The sequence below is a fragment of the Urocitellus parryii genome, chromosome 7, assembly GCF_045843805.1.
Source record: "Urocitellus parryii isolate mUroPar1 chromosome 7, mUroPar1.hap1, whole genome shotgun sequence".
NCBI lineage: Eukaryota > Metazoa > Chordata > Mammalia > Rodentia > Sciuridae > Urocitellus > Urocitellus parryii.
In genome coordinates this window covers 43,797,556-43,822,809 of record NC_135537.1, presented here as the reverse complement: position 1 = coordinate 43,822,809, position 25,254 = coordinate 43,797,556, and the positions used below count along the sequence as shown (strand labels likewise).

The window sequence follows — 25,254 nt, the reverse complement described above, 5'->3', positions numbered from 1 at the left end:
TTATAATCTCATTGCAAAGACAAGCTCTATTTGTATGCAACAAAAAGTTTTGGACTGCACCAAAGTGCCAAAAGATGTAATACTAATGTCGATCACATATGGGGAATTCAATCTTGACTGAAGGGAGTCTGGAAGTGGTGACTAGGAAGATAAGTAGTTAGGCAGACTAAAGGTAGAGGGAATGTTCCCTTTACCACTTGAACTTTCTTTGCTGTGAAAGTTATTTTCATTATTTTAAAAACTATATTTTTTTCTTTTCAGCTTCATGGTGGGTCCTGAACAACAACTAGATATTCCTAGACATTTTCTTTATGGTTCCAAGTGCAAAACAAGTGTTATTATCAAAAGTGTCAATTAGAAAACTTTGTTAATTTACTGTATATTTTTGTTTAATATATTTAAGTGCACTCTTCTGAAGTATAATCTGTATCATTCGTGTGTATTTTAGCTCAATTTTCAAAATTCTCAGTATTTGATGGTAATTGCTTTGCTACATTGTTACCAACCTAAAGTCATCTAGTGACAAAATCCTAATGTGTGAAAAAAGTATATATAAAGTCGTGAAAAGAAATTACAAAGAAAAACCTTTGAAAACATTACTTTTAGAATATTACTTCATAGGACAGATTTTACAAATTGCCCTACACTATAAAGGGTTACATCAATGCTCTAGCCATTTATTTTTTAGTAACATTTTCTTGGTGAGGCTTATTCTTCAATATCATCTACTCTATTCCCAATACATGATCCTATGATTATTCTCTTCACATTACTTAAAAAGTCAGTACATTGGCATAAAACAATCTTGGCTTTAATCTATAGAATCTCTACTTGTGCGTCAGGTTATAAACTGGTTTTTCAGGAATGTATAATTCTGTGATAAGATAGGCAACCAATTAGTAATATAACACGATAGTATCATTTATTAGCTTCATAATTCCCTGTATATAAGTTAAACATTATCAAGCATAGAAGAGTTTTACTTTGGCAAAATCTGACTCGAATTTTATGGCATATTGTTAACTTTTCTTATGAAAAACAGATATTTACATTTAATATCTGTTTTTCATAAAAAAAGTTAACAATATGCCATAAAATTTCAAAATACAGTGCTTTAAAAATAAAATTTTAACTGAAATGAATAGAAAGGAAATATAAAACAAGCACAATAATTTCAGGGCAGAATTTCCACACTGAAACTATGAATCTTACATTGCCTTCTCTACAAAAGCTTAGAAATTAAATCTTTTTAGTAAAAAAAAAAATCTCCTATTCTGATCATAAGTCCAGCTTAAAAATGCAATACAAAAAATGTAAAAAAAATTTAATGTAAAAATGCAATACAACTAGAAATGGATTATATTATTCTTAGTCCAAATTCCTTTGAAATCCTGGGCCTTCAGGGAAAGAAGCTGTAAGGTAAATTTTCCTATTTTTTTTAATTGTTGAAAAACAAAAGAAAAAGAGAATGAATTAAAATTAAAATTTTATTTCATAAATATAAAATTTGACTAGAATGCATGCATGTGCACACGTGTGTGTGTCTGTCTGTCTCTGTTCATTTCTTTTTTCTGGTCAGTTTTAAAGATGACAAGCACTAGGAAACAACACCTGACTCAACTCTTTTAATAAATACACAAAGCAGAGAACAACATTAATGGAGATGTACAATGATTATTCAGACAAGTTATACATATGTACAAAGGCAATAATAAAACAGTCTTTGTGCTCTTACTCTGATTATACGTAGTAAGAAAGGATCAAGACTTTGAAACTTAAGGGACTTCTGACATACAAACTCTTCTTGAAAATGTTTGTTTTAAATGGTTTCAAAAATACAATTAATAACAAATCAAAACATTGCTTTGGTTGGTCCATTTCAGTATCCAACTCAAAAAGCATATCAAGTCTTTTGGGTCTGAGGCAGTTTCCAAAGTAGCTTGGTAAGTATGACTAAAAAGGATTCTGCCTGATACTAGTGCTAAGTAGAAAGACTCTCTAGATTGCAAATTGGAATACATTCTACCAGCTTTTTAAAACTAGAATGTAAAGGACTTGAGAATAGGAAAATAATAAAGCAAACCAATTTAATTATATGGTAATTCTGACCCCAGTTTTTAGACGTACATTTTTCTATGTTTGTCAGTGTGTAAATATGTGTATGGGTGTGTATGTGTGTATGTGTGTTCACATACACATGTGTACTGGACCTATATATAGTATAAAAGGAAATAGTAGGGCAAAACACAAATAAAAAAAACTGGGCCCTAAGAATAAATATCTCATTTAAAAGTAAGCAATATATTTATGGTTAATGAAGGGTATTTTGTTCCTATTTAAAAAACAATCCATTTTCTGAGGAACAAAATAATGAAAAAGAGGGTAGTGAAAGAGCAAGATGGGAAACCTACCTATGGACTAAAAGTTGAATCTGAATAAACAAGCCCAAAAACCACTAAAGAAAAGGTTCTGGTTTTAGGAGTTCACATTTAGAGAAAGATAAATTTTCTGCCAAATGATGGCCTTAAACATCAACAGACCCAGGGATCTGAGAAAATAGGCGTAAGGAAAGTTTATACTTACCTTTAGATCAGCAAATTTTTTGACACTATGCTGGGAGAAACTTTTTTTTTTAATAACAGTAACATCCAGAGTGGAAAAACTGCAGAAGGCTTATTAAAAGTTCAAACTCCCAAATTCTGTATCAATATATGTTCTTATTATAAGAAATTATAGAATTGAAACTTAATGCACCTCAATTATTTTCAAATGCCTAAATTTTTCCTCTTTTGGAAATAAAAGTATCAGTTTTATTTTGTAATTGCTCAACTTCCACTGTTCACATGGCCAAAACAGTAGCAGCTATTTTTCAACCTCAGTTTCATTCACTACCACTGTTTTTAAACTGTCAATCTCTGCTAGTAATTACGAATCTAAGACAATGTTATTATCAAAAACCTAGACATCAATCATATTTGAAAAGAAATGTCTATTAAAAAAATTCTCCCTCCTGTCATTGACAACCATATATTGCCCACCCCAAATCATTCTAGGCCTTTGGAGAGAATGTAATGATCTGTTTAAGCACTGGTAGGAAATCAGTGCAAAACAGAACAAAAGCAACTTTTAAAGCAACAAGAAATTATGTACCATATATACATTGTAGCAAATACTTTATATTTGAGAATCTTTACAGCTTACATTTCCATTCCATTATTACAAATGATGAAAAACAAAAAATTGCAAGTAGCATGCAAATTATACAGTCTTCCCACTTCACTAACCAAATTCCTACTTTCCAGTGTTATTTCCCAATTTTTGCAGGAAACGTCCTGCAAAGCTGAAACTGATTAGAAAATTCTTTATAGATTAAAATATCTCTTTTTCATTTTAGGAGAAGCCAAATAGCCAACCATCAAAATTAAAAATAAATTGAATTGTCACAGTCCATTACAGTTATTGTTACTAGATCCACTTCATTTTCAGGTGTCCAAAATATAAAACGAATAATTCTTTATCTTCATATTCATCTGTTCTTAAAATGCTACTTAAAACTTTGGTTGTTTTCCTGTAATATAGAAGAAAGAGTTAAATCATCAACTAGATTAACTTAGTAGTTTTTACAAATTAGTTTATCAAACCAAATACTGTGAATCCACTTATGTGTTTACAGATCTAAATGCATGTTACTATAGAAACTATTAAGGTAACTGAAATTGTCAAATAAAACAGTTCTGTTTCACTAAACCTATGTAATTCATTTTTAAATATATTAAACTGAATTACAAATCTGTTCTTGGGTTTCTGTAGTAGTTAGTTTTATAAATGTTATTAATGCATAAATGAAAACTTTATTCTAATGTATGTTTGTTCATAAGAAAGTATAAGTCAAACTTTTATTTATAAAATAAAAGTGTTATTAAATTGGAAAGTCTGAAAATGAAAAAGTTATTTTATATAGCACTGTGTTTATGTTTATTCTTATGGACCAAGGATTATATGAATAGGTGAGGAGACTCAAATATCGTCAACTATGTTTTTCCTCATTAAACATTCCTTTGTGAGCAATATTATTAAGAATATTTACTAATTTGTAACTCTGTGATGGAGCACTTGCCTCACATGTATGAGGCACTGGGTTTGATCCTCAGCACCACATAAAAATAAATAAATAAAATAAAGGTATTCTGTCCATTTATAACAAAATATTTTTTTAATTTACTGACTGAATTAATTTTAAGAATAGAAAGAGGTCTCTATTATGGAGTTTAAATTACAAAATATTAATAAAAACTATGACAATATAAAACTTTAAAAATATTTTTACTTAGGAGATAAACACTATGGTTTCCAAGGGTTAGTATCCCCAAAATGGAAACAGAAGGTAGTACTATCTCATATTTGAGCCATTATCAGTACACCTATATTGTGAGTCTAATCAGGACAGAATCATAGTTGCCCTTACCTGTATAAAATAGTGTCTATAAGAACATTTTTTAAAAGGTCAAATTTCAGTCAAACATCAGTAGAGACTATAATGGGTAGAAATCATTTACTGATCACATAATGAGAGGTATCATACTAAGCCCACTCATACTTAAATTTTAACTAGGAGGGGTTGACATCTTTATCTGTAATTGCAAACTGGTAGCTCAAGAAGATTAAGCGACTTGTCCAAGTTTGAACTTCCAGTACACAGAGTGGAGATACAATCTGAACCTACAGATGATGCCAAGTCCTTTCTAATAAATATCCTAAAAGATGTATATTTATTGCATATATTCATTCTGATGGAATTTGGTACGTTACATAGAAATATAAAGAGCTAAGAACAGCAAAGACACATTGAAAAAAAAACTGGTATGACTTGTTTTACCACATTAAAAACTGATCAACAGACTAGAAAGTCTGCAAAGAGACCATGCATATATTGCCATATTGGTGTCAAAAGACTATCCTTTTCAATAAAAATTGCCAGAATGACTGGATATCCATAGAGGGGAAAAAAAATAAAGAATTGACCCTCCCACCTCATATCATACAGTGAATTATAGAACTTAACTGAAAACCAAAATAGAACTTCAAGAATATAGAATGATATTTTCATGATCTTTCAATAGAAAAATAGTTCACTAACAAAATGTAATTATTCCATTCTAGTTCTTGAGTACAATGATATTTATTTTACATTGTACATTTAGATTTTTTGTGTTTTGCTGGACCACTAATATTTTGCAGTAAAAAAAAGTTAAAAATCTACAGATATGATAAAATGAAAATGTTAAAGACAAATACTTGGAATACAATATTACAATATAAAATCAGGAAACTACATACTGGTTTTTGAAGTACAATGGGATGATCAGGCAGAAAGTCTGGTTTTTTCCTGCAGATGGAAACACTTGAGAGCTTCAACAGGAAATCTCTGCTGTATTTAATTCTCTCTGTAGATATTAAACATTAAATGTAATGTTGTAAAAAATAAAACTCTTCTAGATCACTATTTTGCTCATTTCTTTCTAATTTTCCCTGAACTATCCATTATTTTATAAAATCATGAATAGCATCTATGCAAAAGAGAAGGAGAAAAGTTTGAAAAGCACCTGCCACATCTAATTTCCCTTTTACTTAGAAAGGAAGCCAAGTAATTAAGGAAGAAAAGGAAGAAAGAAAATTGTTTGAGTAAATTGGTAATGTAGGACTTTTTTCAAATGGTTACTCAAGTAAAATGATCGGGTATTATAAAGCACAACAGCAATAACATCCATTGGTCAATTTCGATCTGCCAAAATGGAACCTTAATGAACCTATATAATCTCAAATGACACTAAAAATAATTTTCATCATATTATTATTTTTCTTGTTAAATTTTATTAAAATATGTGTTACTAATGAAAGCAAAAATTCTAACATGGTCAGGTATGGTTTTCAAAGTACAGAGATATACAGTGTGGGGAACTAAAGTGATTTGCAGATGGTTACAAGGTTGCACCATCACCAATATGCTAGAAATTGTACAATATTAATCACAAGTAGAAAGATTAGATGCTATATATTAGACAGATGCTATGTTATAAACCCTAGATTATAAAACTGAAAAAGATTAATCACTTAAAAAGAAGGCAGGAAAGAAGAAAAGGAAAACTATCATATAAAAGTCAGAAAATACCAACAAAAACAAATAAGGTACTAGGCCTAAATCCAACTCTATCAGAAATCATGTTTCAAAATGTTAATGGTCTAAGTCAGAGGTCAGACAAAAAATATTTTAGAATATGGGGGCCATATAATCTGTCACAACTTCAATTCTGTCTTTTAGTACAAAAGCAGCCGTAGATAACATACCTGAAAAGTGTGGCTCTGTTTCAACAAAATTTTATTTACACAAACAGCCACTTGGTCTGCAAGCCAGAGTTTTCTGAACCCTACCATTAACTATTGCATTGTAGGCTTCAAGTTAGCAGAGTGGATGAAAAAAAGAAGACCCTACTGTATACTGTCTGCAAGAGAAAAAAGGCATATTTTGATTGAAAGTGTATGTAAAAAGATAAACAATGCAAAGACTAGGAATAACAAGGCAGGAGTGACAAATATCAGACAAAGAGATCATTACAACCTGTTGTGCCAATAACAGTTTTGAAATATGTAAAGCAAAAATTAAAAGAAATAAAAAGGGAAGAATTTCACACTAATATCAATTAATATAAAACCCCTCCCCTTCAGCAGTTTATAGAACTAGACACAAAAAAATGGTAAAAAGATAAATATGAAAAATACTATCAACCACTTTCAAGTAAAGAAACTATACCAACAAATGCAAAATTCAAGCTCTTTCCAAGTACACATGGTACAGTCAACAGATTATATGCCAGGACATAATACAAGTCTCAGTAAATTTAAGAGGCTCAATCTATATATATAGTCTATAACATAGACTATATTCTATGAAAACAAAATTGAATTAGAAATCAATAATAACAAGATATTTAGAAACAAATAACTTGTAAACTAAATTGTACATTTCAAAAAAATTCATTAGAAAATGACAAGGAAATTTAAAGCAATTTTAAACTGAATGACAATTTAAATACACCATGTCAAAATTTGTGGAAGACAGTTACAATGCGACTTTAAGGGAAACAAATTCTTATTAAGTGTCTTAGTCCATTTTGTATTGATACAGCAGAATATCTGATGCTGGGTAACACAGAAAGAAAAACATTTACTTGGCTCATAATTCCTGTGGTTGCAAAGTCCAAATAGCATGGTATCTAGCATGGGCTCCCTGGCTGCATTAGAAGATGGCAGGTAGCATCAAATAGCCAGAACACATACATTAGAGGGATGCAGGGTACATGACAGACTCACTTTTCCAATCTACTGTCTTGAGTACTAATCTAGTGCCACAGGAGCTAGAAGTCCATAGAGATATCATTAACACATCTTAAAACCTACTCACCCCTCTCTTAAAGGCTCTACCACTTCAATACTATCAAACTGGGAAATTAAGTCTCAATAGGAATTGTGAGAGGGAAAAAACACATTTGCGCTATGTTAGGCTGTAAGACAGACTCAATAAATTTAAAAAAATTGAAATTAGGGGCTGGGGATGTAGCTCATTGGCAGAGTGCTTGCCTAGCATGAGTGAGGCACTAGGTTCAAGTCTCAGCACCACATATAAATAAATGAATAAAATAAAGGTCTGTCAACATCTAAAAAAATACATTTAAAAAAGATTGAAATTATATAAAATATCTTCTATGACCAAAATGAAATGAAATTAGTTAACAGTTTATAGAAGTAAAACTGGGAAAAGAGAAAATTATGTGGATATTTAAACATCCTCTTACAACCAATGGATTAAAGAATAAATAATAGAGAACTTAGAAAATACTTCAGACATACAAAAACAGTCATAATATATAAAACGTATGGGATACAGACAAAACAGTGCTCAGAGCTAAGTTTATACACATGCTTACACTGAAAAGAGAAAGTATGTCAAAGCAATTTCTAATATTATATATTAAAATACTAGAAAAAGAAAAGCAAAGTCAAGCAGAAGCTAGAAGAACACAGGAAATAATAAAGATGAGAGTGGAGATAAATGTAGATTGGAGAAAAGTTAACAGGGGAAAAAATAAACAAAACCAATAGTTATTTGAAAAGATAAAAACTGTCAAACCTTTACCTAGTCTGATTAAGACAAAAAAAGAGATGAATCAATTATTAAAATCACGAACAATGATAATCAAATCTACAACTCTGTTGAATTAATTTATTAGCTGATAATAAATATTCCTTAGGATTTTCTATATTTAGGATTTTATTATATATGAATAGAAATAATTTCACTTCAATCTTTCTAACTTAAATGTCTTTTAGTTCTTTTTCTTGCTTAATTGTTTCTGGATTATGTTAAATAAAAAATGGTAAAAGTGGGCTCCTTCCCTTATTCTTGATATTAGAAAGTAGACTTCAGTCTTTCACCACTGAGCATATTAGTGTTAGGTTTTCATATATACCTTGCATTGTATTTAGAAAGTTCCCATCTGTTCCCTGCTTGTGAACCTCTGCTCTTCACTTGCTAAGAAGTTTTATCTGGAAAAGGGTGCTGGATTTCATAAATGCTTTTCTGCATCAACTGAGATGAATGCATTTTTCCTCCTGCATTCTGTTGATATGGTATATTACTATTAATTTGCATGTTGACCCACCTTGCATTCCTGAGAATAATCCCATTGGTCACGCTGTATTATCTTTTTACTATGTTGGTAATTTTTATTTGCTACTATTTTGCTGATGATTTTTGTATATATATTTTTTTTCAAAGGGATATTATCTGTAGTTTTCTCTTTTATGCTTTGGTATCAGGATAATACTGGCCTCACAGGATAAATGGGAAGTGTTTCTTCCTCTTCAATTTTTTGAGAAAAGTTTGAGAAGGATTAATGTTAACTCTTCTATAAATATTTAGCAGAATTCACAATATAGTCATCTGGTCCTGGACTATTCTATATTGGGAGGTTTTTAATTACTGATTTAATCATCCAACTTGCTAATAGGTTTATTTAGATTTTCTATTTATTCTTGAGTTAGTTTTGTAACTTTTTTAATAATTTTTTTCTACTACTTTTTTCTTTTTCTTCTAGATTACCCAACTTTTTGGCACATGCTATGGTTAAGATATGTTTCCTTCCGAAGTTCATATGTTAAAGAACAATGATACTTCAGGGTAGCACTATTTCAGGGCAGTATTACTAGGAGGTGGTAGAAACTTTAGAAGGTCCTTGGGAGAGGCATGTTCCAAAAGAGGATTATGCTACGCTGGCCTCTCTTCCTTTTCCTCTTTTTCTCCCTGATCATGAAGTGAGCAGTTTACTCCATCGAATGTTGTCCAATACTGTCATCTGGCACCCCCAATAGTCCACAACAAGGCCAAATAATTATGGATTAGAACACCCACCCATACACAAACTATAAACATGTTTTTTTATAGGATTATCTCAGTTATTTTGTTATAATGATAGGGTGCTGACTAATACAGCATACAATGAAAAGTTAATATTCTTACATTTTTATTTCCATAAATTCATAGCAATATCCCCAAGTAAAATAAGTTTATATTACATTATCAGTGAACAATCCCCCACCCATCAAATTCCATTTGTAACAGCTTCAAAAACATATTGACTCTAATACTTAGGGATAAATTTAACCAAGGAGATATGAGGCTCATACACTAAAAACTGTAAAACTTTACTAAGAAGTAAAAGAACTAAATAAAAACACATCTGTTTTGTGTAATGTAAAATGTTAATACTGTTAAGATGGGAACATTTCTCCCAAAGTGATCTATAGGTTCAATGCCATACCTATATCAAGATGTCATGGCCTATTTCACAAATAGAAAAGCTAATCCTAAAAATTTACATGGAATTGCAAAAAAAATGCCAAATGACCAAAACAAACTTGAACAAAGCTGGAGGATTTTTGTATTTTCTAATATCAAAATCTACCACAAGGCTACAATAATTAAAACAGTACTAGCACAATGGCAGATATATAGAACAAGGGAACAGAATTGAAAGCTCAGGAATAAACACCTATTCCAATGCCAACAGGTTTTTCAACAAATGTTCCAAACCACTCAATGGAAAAAGAAAAGTATCTTTAACAAGTGGTCATAGGACTACTGTGTATCCACATAAAAGAGGCTGCACTTATTCTCTCTGAGGATATATAAAAATTAATTCAAAGTGTATCAAGACCTAAGCATGAGATCTAAAAAAAAATCTATAAGACTCTAAGAAGGAAATAGGTCTTCCTGACTTGAGATTTTTCAATGATTTCTTAGATATGACATTAAAAACATAAGCAACAAAAGAATAAAAATAGATAAATCAGGCTTCATCAAGGTTTAAAAATGTTGTATATTAAAAGACAGTATGAAGAAAATGAAAGGACGAGTTCCAATACAGAAGAAAAATCTGCAAATCTTTATGTGATTAGTATTCAGAATGAATATATTGCACACAGGGCTGAGGGGCATAGGGGATATGGGTATCAGGGAGAGGGAGGAAGAGAGAAGAAAAGATAATAGTCTAATGTCAAGAACCCTTAGAAATCAGTGACAAAATGACAAACCACCTTTGACAAATTAAAATACTGTCAAAGGACTTTAAAAGACCTTTATTCCACAGATGAAATACAAGTGCCAATAAACACATTAAATTACATCCAATATCATCAATTACTAAAGAAATGAAAATCAAAAACCACAATGAGATGTACCTCCTTACTGCAAAAGGGATGGCAAAAATTTTAAAAAGAGAAAACAATAATGTAAAGAAATTAGAAGTCTAGTATTGTGTTTGCTGGACATAGAAACTACATAGCCATTGTGGAAAATATTTTAACAGTGCCTCAAAAAGTTAAACACAAAATTACCATATGATTTAGTAAGTCTGTTTCTAGATACATACCCCAAATAAAAACTGTTATCAAACAAAAACTTGTACACAAATGTTCATAGTGAAAACAACCCAAATATTCATCAACTGAGTAACAAACAAAATGTAATATAATTCATACAATGGAATATTGTTCAGTCAAAAAAAGGAATGCTGAACTACATGGCATAACATGGATAACCTTGAAATTTTTATAGAAGTAAAAGAATCTAGATGCAATGGCCCAAATGTGTATAATTCTCTTTGTATGAGCCCACAATAAGTTAATCTAGAGACAGAAAAGAATAGTGTTTGTCAGTACCTAGGCAGAGCAGAGTCAGGAGTAATTGCTTAAGGGGAATGAGGTGTTTTGTTTTGTTTTGTTTTGTTTTGAGAATGGTAAAAATCCTAGAATTAGACAGCAGTGATAGTTGCATATTGTAAATGTGTCAAAAGTCACTGAATTGAACATTTTATATGGTTAAAATGGCAAATTTTACTTCAATTTAACAAAAAGGAAAAAGAAAATATTTATACAGGTATATCCCAAGACAATAGTAAAGGTCTATTCTACAACTACTACAAAGCATTATTGCAGTATAGATACTCCATACTGGAACAGAATAATGGAGAATTTTATAAGAAAATGTTCCCTCTAGAGGAAAAATAAGAACTGATAAACTTCAGCACAAATATTATAGAAAAGTGAGAGAGTTGTTGGAGCATTTGAAGAAAAAAGTTAGCAATAGCAAATGTTAACTCTAGAAAAAAATTAAGGCTTGCATAAGAAAAGAGATATGCACTTGATGGCTAAACAACTGTATTTACATAGTTACAATAATATAAAGAGTGGTTAACACTTTAACTAAAACTTTGAAATATCTATATGGTGGGGAGGGGGAATGGAAGGATGAAGATGTAAAAGGGTTGGTATGGAAGACCTAAGTTCTCATTTATGAAGATCTGACATCACTATACAGTATCAAAAATGGAGAAATTTAGAAATAACAATTTTAAAAGTTTCATTTAGAAATTCAGAAGTAAATACTATAAGTGAAATCTATTAGAACCTTTTTCATACTTTTTATTTTTTCCAATCTGTTTTGTTGCTAGGCACAGCATTACTGAACATGGAAATGAGATATAAGGAGAAGTAATACATGTAATTTCTGGGCTGCACTCTTAAGGAAAACTTCCTTCCCCTTTTCTCCTTCCGGATGACTAGAAAGGAAACACAAGGTTGGGAGCAGATACAGTTACCTTGGACAAAGCAAAGGAAGCCACTTGTTGAGGATGGCATAGAAATAAGAGAACACTGGGGCAGAAGTTACTCTACAGAGCAGAGCCTATACACCAGCTTGCAATTTTACAAGATAGATCAAATAAATTTCTATCTTGTTTAAGCCATTGTTATTCTGGTCTCCTTCTGGGCTGTAAAACCAATAGCCTAATATAGACAGTTCAACTTGAAAAAATATAACAAAATTTTTTATATACATAGGTATATACAGGTATGCAAAAAGTAGTGTCAGCTTTAATGAATATTAAGATAGTCGATGATAAGATGTAAGAATTATGATAAAATTTTACCTTTCTTAACTGGAGACTGATGTTGCTGCTGTTCATTAAGACCTTGAGAAAAGGCTTGCATTCCATTCGTCTTACACTGTTGAACAAGAAGTACATACATTTTTTAAACTTATATAATCTGTTTTTACCACTCCAAAATGTTTTCCTAATAATCAAAATATTCGTTGAGGAATATCTGGAACCAAAGAATAGGCAACCACTATAGATTTACTTAATAAAAATGAATAACAAAAACATCTTTCAAAATATACTTAACAATTTTTGCTATAATCTTGGTTATTTTTGAAAGGTAGATCAAAGATGAATTATGAAGTCATAAATAGTTCCAAAGACATTACAATATTTTAATTGATGGAAAAAACACATTGTTATTCACAAAACCCTGCAAAACTACTAGAATGTTTACTTTTTTGATCTCATACAAAAAAGATGCCTATGTCAGTTTATAAGCACATGAACTATTTCCTATAACACCTTGGAAACAGGGGAAATAAAAACTGGTTCATTCATTGAAGAAAAGAAAATCATATGCTAGACACAGGGGTACACAACTGTAATCCCAGCAGTTGGGGAGACTGAGAAAGGAGGCTTGGAGGTTCAAAGCCAGCCTCAACAACAGTAAGACACTAAACAACTTAGTGAGACCCTGTCTTTAAATAAAATACAAAACAGGGCTGGGGATGTGTTTCAGTGGTTGAATGTCCCCGAGTTCAATCCCCAGTACCAAAAAAAACAAAAACAACAACAACAAAAAAAAACAGAAACACTGTCCTGAGGGGAGAGAGGCCTAAATCCAGTGTTTCCTGGTCGTACTTAAAATACTATCTTCATTGTGAGATTGGCTAAATTAATTGAGATTTGAAAGATTCATTTTTAACTACTGTTTTTCTGATTACATGTCCATTAAGAAACATTCTGATTTACAATTTATCTTCCTGTAAATCTAACTAGAAGCAAGTTATAACAAAAAGAGATTGTTCTCAGAAGACAAAACAAGATTGCGCATTGTAAAATAAATAGTTCTCTTCTTTTTTTTTTTTTTTTTTTTTTTTTTTTTTTTTCCTTTTTTTTTTTTTTTATTGGTCGTTCATAACATTACATAGTTCTTGATACATCATATTACACGGTTGATTCACGTGGATTATGAACTCCCGCTTTTACCCCGTATACAAATTGCTGTATCACATCAGTTTCCCTTCCATTGATTGACATATTGCCTTTCTAGTGTCTGATGTATTCTGCTGTCTGTCCTATTCTCTACTATCCCCCCTCCCCTCCCCTCCCCTCCCCTCCCCTTTTCTCTCTCTACCCCTTCTACTGTAAATCATTTCTTCCATTTGTATTATCTTGTCTTACCCCTCCTTTCCTCTTATATGACATTTTGTATAACCCTGAGGATCGCCTTCCATTTCCATGCACTTTCCCTTCTCACTCCCTTTCCCTCCCACCTCTCATCCCTGTTTAATGTAGATCTTCTTCTCAAGCTCTTCGTCCCTACCCTGTCCTTGTTTACTCCCCTTATATCAAAGGAGTCATTTGGTATTTGTTTTTTAAAGATTGACTAGCTTCACTTAGCATAATCTGCTCTAATGCCATCCATTTCCCTCCAAATTCTATGATTTTGTCATTTTTTAATGCAGAGTAATACTCCATAGTATATAAATGCCACATTTTTTTTATCCATTCATCTATTGAAGGGCATCTAGGCTGGTTCCACAGTCTTGCTATCGTGAATTGAGCTGCTATGAACATCGATGTAGCAGTGTCCCTGTAGCATGCTCTTGTTAGGGCTTTAGGGAATAGACCGAGAAGGGGAAAACCATAGTCAACACAATCCTATCCCTAAAAGATGACCTCCTCGTGTACTGCAAAAATCAGTTTACAAATAGTCCCTAACTATGATAATTCACTAAGGTGATTTCTTTAGAGACATCTATACTGAAAAATGAACATCTTTGCTCTAATTACTCTCATGACAAGTTATAAACTATTCCTTGCTACCTAAGGAGCTGTGCCTAAAAGCAGGACTAATTATCTATCCCTATGACAAAACAAAAACTAAGAAGATAATTCTCCATCACTAAGACATCAATTAAGTAATCAGAAAAAAGAAAACATTAGCAGGTTTTTAAATTTATTTTTAAACAGAGATGGGAAAAAATAGGAAATGCCAGAGATTTAGTTTCCCCAAAGTTATTTCTGACTCTCAAATATAATTAACTCTAATAGGACATTTTTATGCATAAAAAATTTCATACATCTGAAAATTTTAGCAGATGAACATTTCACTAACTTTATAATATTTACTCAAATATAAGACCTAAAATCAAACTCAAAGGTAAAAACTATTTTGTCATGTTTGCACACATTAAAAAATGAAAATACTGATCATTCAAAATCTTTCACAGCAAGTAAAAGAGTAAATTTAAAAAACTTTTATAAAGTAATTATGTTATCTTGGTTAATTATCATAATGATTATGTAATTATCATGTAAGTGATAAGGAAAATACGATTGCCATGTTACAGGCAAGACAAGTAAATACAAAAACAGTTTGGTAACCAACCCAAAACATACATATAGAAAAGATTTGAGCTAGGTTTTTAAACTTGAGACTACCACGTGTAGGTGGTACATCTAAAAGGGTACCTTTCACAGCACTGATGTAGATTTTTTAGCAGGTGGGAACAAACTATCATATTCTAAGAAAATCTGCATTTTTCTAAAATTTTTGTACTTGCTCTAGTTCTTGCACTGTACATACCAAATAGGTGGCAATGGCCCTGTTGAATACATTTATTTAACACAGAGGGCCTATGACATAAGGCACACTATTCTTTGTATTGGAAATAACAAAAATAAACATGACTTTCTAGTGTACGTTCTCAAAGACTCACAAACTCATACACAAAGAAAATTACTCTTTCACAGACCAAATTCCTCACAAAGAAAATATTTGCTGCGCATATAAGAACAATAAAATAAATTAAGAATAAAGCAACACAAGAAAAATGGGCGAATAAAATGAATTGGTAATTCACACAAAAAAATAAATCTAAATGGTCAAATTAAATGAATGATTTCTCACCCACTGAACAAAGAAAAGATGTTAAGTCTGACAATAACAAAGTAAGGGTATGGAATAATCAGAGCAGAGCTCTCATGTTCTGCACACACAAACTACTTTGAGAGTAATTTAGCAATATCTAATGAAGGTAGAACACTTAACACAGTAATTCTCTAGTTTTACACCACAAGGAATCTCACAAACTTGTATGAAAATGAAACATGTTGATGGATAATCACTATTATTTATTGTAAAATAGAAACAAATGCCTTTCAACAGAAAATGAAAATAAGGTGACATTCTCCATGCATTAAAATATTTTTCTATATCAGCAAATATAGAACTGGTCTTTTCATTGTAAAGTTGCTTAGTATTCTATTTATGAATATACTAATGCTTGTACATGCACATTTTATTTATGGTATTATCTGGATAAAAATGGTTACTTATGGTCAGAGGAAACAGGTGACATGGGGATAGAGACTAGAGGAAAACTTTTCACTAATATCATTTTGTATATTTTCAATTTTACACTTCATAACTATTTTACTTAGTCAAAACATTAAAATTTTTAATATAAACTAATGGGAAAGGAAAACCTGCAAAACCAAACATGGGTACAATATTATTCAGATAAAAGTATTAAACAAAACAAAGAAAAAGTCTAAATATATTCATGAAAAAAAAACTAAGGACAGTTATTTCTGGGAAGGATGAGAAGGAAATGAGATAGTGAAAGATATACAATGTGTTTTAAAACTATGTTAGATTGTTCTTTAAAAATTTTTAAAAACAAATGCAACAAAAATGTTTACATTTGAAGACTACAGGTGGTAGGTAAAAGGATGATATATTATTTTGAGCATATATTTGAAATATATCAGAGCTTTTCACAAATATATAAATCACCTTGTACAGAATCTGACATAACAGCCATCTAACAAGTGTTACTTTTCAGTCTACAATGCTTAATTTTATTCTGTATGTGTGTGCACGCGCTCACACACACATTGGGGATTGAACCCAGGGCTTCATGCATATTAAGCATGTGCTCCACCACTGAGCTACATTCCCAGGCTCATGTTTATTAAAATTTCTAAGACTTACTCTGCTAACTCCACTTTGTAAGCACTGAGTGTTGCATGGATATTCATTTTGAAAGTTGAAAGGAAACACTGGTCCTGTCAGGAGAGGAAAAAAAACTATTTTAAATAACCATGATGCCAATAAATAACATAACATCACCTAAGTATCTATGATAACTTCAGGACTATCTTAAAATGTTTTCTGATAGTTCATCTATTCAACAAATATTTATTTAACCCTATGAAGTGTCAGCCTCTGTTTTAGTGGATAGGTATACAAGTATGAAAAGGGTTTAAAGATAAAAGGCCTCACTTTAAAAGATAAACTCATAAATAAATAATGATTATAATTTGATATATGGTAAGTTATGTGATATTTAGAAAAGGTACTGGGGGGAGAGCAGAGTTGGTTTGCAGTTATCAGGAAGGCTTGTCAAAAGGATATAATTCAATATAAGTCTTGCAGAAAAAGTACAAGATTTCCCTGGGGACCTGAGTTGTTCAGGGAGTAGGGAAGTGTGTTGAGAAAGTTGAAACTTAATTTCTAATTTACTGAATTTTCTATTTAATAAGCCCCTAATTCCACTGACTGAAATTAAGAGGATTATAGTTAAATGAGAGATCAGGGGTACCTGCCCATTCCATGTCCCTTCACATTCACCTATGTAACAGCCTTGGAGGGAAGAGATTGGTGACCTAGATCTGCAGAGATGGAGAGAGAGAGGAGTGCTGGCGAAATTGGTGACAGAAAGGAGGTACTGCCAATGGTGTTATGCCTTCTTTCCTTTAAGGTAAAACCTGAGATTTGACCTTATACAACTGCGTTTAGTGCACTAGAAGGACATAGGTTCAGCATTTTGAAGCTATGGTCCAAGAAAAACATTAATTTCATTTGTCCATCCTGAAACACAACTACATTAAGAGGAAATCAAGTAAAATGGAGATAATCTGCCTTTTAGGAACCAAGGATGAGAGAATGAACAAGAGACAAGAACTGGTTCTATTTCTACTTTTTCTGCTTCATTTTTGTATTGATGAAAAGGGGTTATATTTTTTTCTTTGCTAAGTTGTCAGTTAATTCAGTTGAAACATATGGACTAATGAGAATTCAAACAGATTATATTTATATTACCTAGGTTAGAATATAGAAGCCATTCTAGCAAAAAAACAATGAATAAAATAAAAATGTTAATATTCCAACTCAGTAAATATCAAATATTTCAAGAATTTGAAAGAGTATTTCAAAAGAGTATTTTTAAAGGCCAAAAGAACATTTTAATTTTAGATTGTTGTTTGGTTTAGATTTTCTGAAATTAGGTATATTTCAACTCAAGCACAGTCATAACTTCCATTAGAGTACAAGTATGAAATGACCAAACAATCTGTGTTATGTTAAATTTTTCTGGGCTTATTTTTTATTTGTTTTGTACATAGATATATCTTTCCAAAAGTTAATTCTCCAGTGTGACCACTCTGTATGATAATAATCACAGGCCACAATTTGTAAGTCAGTTAACTATGAAAATGAGACAGGAGGAAAAAAAAATCACACAGTTACTTTCAATAAGGACTACTACTTTTCCTATCCTTTTTAGTCTGGTAGACTGTGGACGGGTAGATTAAGAATCTTTTTCTTTTGTTAATACTTGTAAACTCCTCAAACAGAGATCATCAGTTTTTATTATTTCTTTAAATATCCATGTCAAGCAATTATTTTACATATTATTTAGTCTTTTAAACATTAAAGAGGCATTAACAAACTACTATTTAATAAACTGTTCACTATGTACTCACCTGGTGGAGAAGTCAGATGACGAACAGGTCTTGCTGGTTGAAGCGGCTTACCAATCAACTTTTTGGTTTCCATTGTCACAAAGACCTTGAGGTTCCATACTTTAGGAGGAGAAAAACAAATTTTTATTATTTGGACAATATAATCAAGATGTTTTACATATATACAAATAACCAGAACCCTCATTTGAAGATCTTTTTTAGAAGTGGGAAATACGAACCCAAAAATGCATTTAAGATGATATGCAGCAGTTGAACATTCCCTCTTTAAAACATTTTCCTCGCTTAACTTCTCTTGGGTCTACCCTTTGGGGCTATTTCCTATCTATTTGATTGCCACTTCTGTTCTCCAATTAAATGTAGGAACATGACTAAATTTGGCTTTTCTTACCTCATCTCATCTATTTTCATAGTTGTATCTACCTATGTATATGATAAACATGATCTAATGAATACTTTCACCATCTACCGCTCGGGTTTTAGCTCCATTTTTCCAACTGCCTCATGCTATTTCAATTTATTAGCAATAGGCACTTCAAATTGAAAACATCCAAAATCAAGTTACTTTGACCCCAAATATACCCCTTCTCCTATATTTATTGAATTTATCATCAAGTCTCTTAGGTTACCCTTTGTAAAGATACACACCTTCAATGTGACAGTCTAAATCACAGTCCCGATTCCATAATTCTCTGACATCTGTCCATTTTATTTCCAAAATATATCTCACACATTTTCTTCATGTCCATGTCTATTCTCTCTGTTTTCCTAGGGGTGCTTAACCACTTACCCATATCCCCAGCCTTCTTTATTTTTTGAGTCAGGGCTTCACTAAGCTGCTGAAGGTGGCTTTGAACTTACCCATCCTCCTGCTTTAGCCTCCCCAGCTGCTGAGATTATAGGCATGCACCACTGCACCTGGTTCCACATCTACTTTCTTAATTCCACAGTAGTTCTTAATTCATCTTTTTGATCACCTTTTAAATGGATTTATTTAAATGCTTCCACTCTTAAGACCCATCTTAAGACCCATTTTAAGACCCATCCACATCAAAACATTTAGAGAACACTGTACTATTCTTTGTTTTGTTTTCCATGTTAAACAAAAGTAAAAAGCAGATTTATCTTAAAGTGAGAAACAATATTTATTAACCCTGTGCTCCTGCAATTAACACAGTACCTAGACTTGAGTCCACAATAGGAATAAACAAGTGTTCCCTGAACAAATGAGTAAATATAATATTTTTTTCTCTTTAAACCATGACCTCTTCATGCATATTCTTGCTTTGAAAACTCAGTTCACCAATATCTCCTGGATTATTAATAACAGAAACAGGTAATATCCCCAGGAAAGTATGTACAATAAACCATTTACTCAGAACAGCTCTATAAACTAGGCACTCTTAACAGAGGTCAGGTTTCATGTCAGCCCTACCTGGGTTCATAACATGGCTCTATCACCTAATTATATAACTATAGATAACATACAGATAGTCTCCCCTAGGCTTGATGTGAAGGCTAATTAATATTGTATAGTTTGAATATGAAGTGTTTTCCCAAAGCTCCTATGAACTTCAAGAATAGTCAAAGGTAAATTGATTAGAGAGTTATAACTTAATCAGTTTTGTCCTAGTTTGAATGGACTAAATGGTAACTGTAGGCAGGTGGAGCATGGCTGGAGGAGGTGAATCACTGGGGTTTTACCCTGAAAGGATTCATTTGCTCTGCAGGATCCTTCCTTTCTCTGTCTCTGCTTCCGGACCCTGCTGAGAGCTGAGCAGCTTTTCTCCCCTAGACCCTTCCCCCATAATGCCCTAGGTGAAGCCTAGAGCAATGGAGTCTATGTAATCTATGAACTCAAACCATGAGCCCCCAATAAACTTTCCCTCCTCTAAATTGTTTACGTTGGGTATTTTGGTCACATCGATGAAAAACTGAAACACATATAACAAAAAGCAATTAATACAATACTTGAAACATAATAAGAATTCAGTCAACATTAGGTAATATTACTATCCTCAATTTACAGTTAAGGCTTAGAGAAATAAGATAATTTACCAAGGGTCAAGAATCTAGAAAGTGAGGAGTATGCTCATACCCATGCTTCTTGATATCACTCTACAATCTAACTATCCACAAATCTCTCTCTCCATTTCACACCCAGGATAGCCTGCTCAAGCTCTGGATAAGTATCTTTTTATATCTCACAAAACAACCCTGTATCCTCTTTTAATATGGTACTTTCTGCATACGTTAAATTATATTTCATGTCTCCAGTGTGCAGCAGAGTGTCTAATACACAGTGGATGTTCAAAAATTATTAAATTAGTTTTATTTTGGTTTACATATAGCTGAAAACTTAGGTTCTGTCTGGAGTTCCCCCATCTTCCCTGCTGTTCTTCTCCCAAATAACTATTCATTCTTAAAGACCAAGGTCAAGTTCTGGCTACTTCCTAAGAAAATGTCTTCATATCTCAACAGGTAACATTAAATAGTTTACATGAAGTTCTCTAATTCTTAAAAAATAGTTAATAGTAAAATAGTAATTTCTCTTTCCTTATTTTCATCCTCCACTGTCAGTGTCTCTAAAATATACCATAGTAAATACACTACATGCCTATTTGATTAGATATGAGTTATCTGACACCACAGAAACTATACCTCATTTATCTTTGTATTCTAGTACCTGCAACATAATTTTGAACTCCATAAATTTAAGTGTCTCTCCATATAACTAAAATTTTATGACATCTGTGTGGGACACATACTTTCTAAATTTTGATGTACATCAAGATAAGTCAAAAGTAAAACCTCACTTAATTTTGAATAAACAAGCATAAAACTATAATTACATCATCTTCAACAAATCATAAGTCTAGGGGCAACATAATATAGGGTAACTCCCTTTTAGTTCCAAGAAATGTTTTATATACTATTAAAACCTAACTTTGGATATACATAATCCAAATGTTAAAATTATAAACTTCAAAATGACATGAGAAAACTAGCAATGATAACTAATTTCAGGAAAATTAACCTTTTCCTGAAATTTGGAGATAAGCTAGTCAGTATAATAAATTAATATCTGCCTAGCTTTGTAATGTTTGTTAACTGTTTAACATAATTATTAAGAAACTTCTAAAGCTGTAGTTATTGGCAAGACAATTTTAACGTAACAGGAAGTGAAAAAAGAGTTACAAGCATAAGTATAAAGAAAGCCCTCACAAATATTTACTCCATATTTTCTATGTGGAAGGGAATATTTAAAATAAGGACCAAAAAAGCAATCTAATATATGTTGCTAAGCTAGCCATTCTAATGAGGACCCTAATACTATTATGCAGTAACTTTCCATCCTGTTTCCCTTATGAAACTAGTGAATTGGAATACAAAAGAATAGAGTACTTTGGCACACAGTTCCTTGTTTTTCATTGCTCAGCTGAAACTGAGTTGCAGGTTGAAAAGTCTTTTCCACTTGCTGAGCAAGGCAAATCCAGAGTATTCAAACTAGGGATTTTCATGGGTTGGGGTGTTACAGAACTCTATTATATGATTTTGCAAAACAAGTAAACAAAAAAATTAAAGCTTTTTTAGTGCTATCTAACCTTTCAGTTTGTTGTAGGAAAGAAACAGCTAGGACTCCCCATATATGAATCCACATCATCAAGAAAATTAGAAAAGATGGTAGCATACAATATTCTGTTTATTATGTTAAAAAAATGTAATCTATGCCTGCATAGAAGCACTGGCATTACACAGAATAAATTGAAGATTGCAATGCATAATACATACCATTATACTGTTGGTAATGGAAAAATTAAAATTCTGACAAGATATAATTATTATTATAAAACCTATTTATGGAATTATAATCAAGACAGGACTCCACAAACTTTAACCTAAAGGCTTAACTGAACTACACAACCAGTAAACAAAATACTTCTGCCTGCTTCACCTTCAAAGTTCCCCTCAAAGTTACTGGTACCACCTAGAGTAGGTATTTATGATATTAACTGCTAAAAAAGGACAACAGTTGCAAACAAACAGAATCCCACCTACAAGACTTAGTAGCAAGTAGTGGACCTATGAGAAAGTTGTCTTTTAAAATGTAAATATATAGTTTTGTGGCATAAAGTTTTTTAAAAAATATTTTGATTCAATATATCAAAAATATTCATTGTATTAATACAAAAATGGCTGCTGGTTTTTTTTTTTTTCCCCAAGTTCACCCATACTTAACAAATCATCTTAAAAGGCCAAGTTGTGTGAAGAGAATATTGGTCAGGAACATCAGTCAGGAAACTTAAGTTGTAGTTGCTATTGCACATAGGGCAATACCAATTATATCTTAGGTTCCTTTTCTGTTTTAAGAAAATTGGCCCTATCAATTTTGAAATTCTAAATTAACCTAGATTTTTCTCAAATACAGTACAATGGGAATAATAAGCACATAATTGATCAATTTGGACACAATCTTATTAATGAGCACATATCTTTTAATTAAAATATATTTTTTAGATCTTGTCACATGCTAAATCTCACCTATATTATCTCATTACACTTTGAGCCACACATTAACTTTTGGAAAAAAATAATTCTAGTTCCATTTTTACTAATGAAAGACCTGAGGCTCAGAAAAATAAGAGACATACCCAAAGCCACACAATTAATTATGTAATTGCCTAGAAGTGAAAAATATGACTACAAAGTTCATGTCCTTGTCTCTAAAATTGCCTGTTTTGTAAGACGTTTGACTATCCATTATTCCATGTAGGTATTACATTTATGGATTAATTAACTATAAGGGGAACATTTATGAATAAAGTCTTGCTGAAAAAAATGTTAATACTTTGTTTCCTCAATTTATAATTTCTCTTGGAATATTAAATAAATATGGTAATTATGTTTTCCTTACAGTGGACTGCCATACTAATTAGAGGTCATGACATAAGAAATATACTATGCACTTGGTTTTAGAAGCTGGTTACTCTACTTAAATTTTCCAATTTAACTTCTAGGGTTCTGAGTGCTAGAGGTGTAGCTCAGTAGTAAAGTGCTTGCTTAACACGCCCAAGGCCCTGGGCTTGAAACCCAGCACTGAGAATTTTAAAAATAAATTAATTAATTCTGACTTCTTTGGAAAGTGCTGATGGTTCTGCTACATTAACAAGTAAGATTATTTTAATTTACCTTGTGTATATTTCCTGTGTGATAACAGATAAGATTTAATCTCAATTTAAACCATTACTTTTACAACTTTAGTATTTCCTAAAACAAAACGCTACCTGTACTTATAAAATGATAGATGATAAGTAACAGAGGAAATATAGGAGAACAAGAGATAAACCAATTACGATTTAGGAGGTGAAAGTCATTTCGCATTCCACAAGCCTGGTTGCGACATTTAGGAAGAATCAAACGCAAAATATCACAATGCTGTAAATTCCATCCCAGTTTTCATGCCTTCTCTCTATAACTTCAGTAAATAAAAGTTTTTTCAAAGCATTTTTCAGTGCAAGCACTATTTACCATTCAGCTGGGAAAAAAACTGTCCAGACAAAGCTGTTTGTGAGTTCCCTAATAAAAACTGTCTTTTTTTCTGTAGCTTTGCCCGAATCCCTATCTTTTGCCGCGGGATTGGGGCGGGGGAGGGGCTAGCAAAAAGTCTTGAAAGCAGCCTGGCACCTGGGCCGCTCGGGGCACAGAGACTGAGGTCGCTGCGCACTTATTCACCTGTTTGGATGGTCCCCTCCCCAGTGTCCCCAGACCACTGGATCCCAGCCGGCTGTTCCCCATCTTCTGCGCTGCCTCTCGCCCTCATCCGACGTGCTCACCCCATCCCATTCTACATCCCACCTGCGGGGGGGATCCAGCGACCGGCCCCACCACCCCAGCGCTCTCCTTCGCCTCAGCTCTCCCAGAGCCGGGCAGGAGACTGCGCCCGCCCGCCCCGTCACTCTCGCCCCGCTGTTGCTTATCCTCCGCCGACACCTACCGCCTCAAGATCCGGGAGGACTTCAGGCAGCGGCGTCGCGGCGCTCAGCCCAGACGCGGCGGCCGAGCGCCCCGCTGCCCGTCGGGGAACGGCTCCCGCCGCGCGCCGGCTCGCGGCGCCCGGACGCGAAGGGGGCGGGGCGGACAGGGGCTGCGGCGGCTGCGGGAGGGGGCGCGGGGCGGGCACGGGGCGGGGCCTGGGGCGCCGGGCCCCGAGGGCGGTAGCACCCTGGAGGGGCCAGAACCGTTAAACGGACGGCGCGCGCTGGCCCAGCGTGCTGGGCCTGCGGGGCGGGAGCGGCGCGGCGTGCGCGGGAGGCGGCGACGGCCTCTCCGAGCGGCTGACGGGTTGGCCCTGGACGGGGCGCGCCCGCATCCACAGCCTTCAGGACGACCCCAGTCCCGTAGGCGCGAGGCGGGCCGCCTGCGCTGCGCTGCGCTGCGCCGGGCCGGGCGGCGGGCTCCAGGCAGCCTCTGTGAGCGACGCCGCTTCGCTAGCGACGCCTCCTCTGTGAGCCAGGCCGCCTCTGTGAGCCAGGCCGCGGGGCGCTGACGACTGAGTCTGTCCCGTCAGAGCTGCCGGCGGCCGGCTTTCCCGCCACGCGGCGAGACGTGCAGGGATTCGGGTGGGCAGGGAGGGTGGCGTTGGAGCACCGGTTTATATCTGGCAGGAATACTGCCTCACACAGAGTACAGCCCAGAAAGGACCACCATTAGAATTGGTTGAAGCGGCTGCATCCGAATCCAAATCCTTTGTTTTCAAGCTTCATTCTCA

At 33.6% G+C, this 25,254-nt stretch overlaps 2 protein-coding genes across 2 annotated transcripts in view; one reads left to right on the top strand and one right to left on the bottom strand.

The window, feature by feature from the left end:
• Necab1 (N-terminal EF-hand calcium binding protein 1) overlaps positions 1-322 on the top strand; it is a 148,388-nt gene extending 148,066 nt beyond the window's left edge. The window contains exon 13 of the mRNA XM_026384955.2: positions 262-322. Coding sequence (XP_026240740.1) covers positions 262-290 — 29 coding nt within the window. The 3' untranslated portion in view covers positions 291-322. The remainder of the gene's footprint in view (positions 1-261) is intronic.
• Positions 323-1,482: 1,160 nt separating this feature from the next.
• On the bottom strand, positions 1,483-24,589 carry C7H8orf88 (chromosome 7 C8orf88 homolog). Its single transcript, XM_026383926.2, has 6 exons — positions 24,481-24,589; positions 18,489-18,587; positions 16,717-16,790; positions 12,543-12,618; positions 5,338-5,444; positions 1,483-3,568 (listed from the first exon to the last, which is right to left on the bottom strand). Exons 2-6 carry the CDS (start codon positions 18,559-18,561, stop codon positions 3,545-3,547), a joined length of 354 nt encoding a protein of 117 aa, XP_026239711.1. The 5' UTR covers positions 18,562-18,587; positions 24,481-24,589; the 3' UTR covers positions 1,483-3,544.
• Between the last annotated feature and the right edge of the window lie 665 nt (positions 24,590-25,254).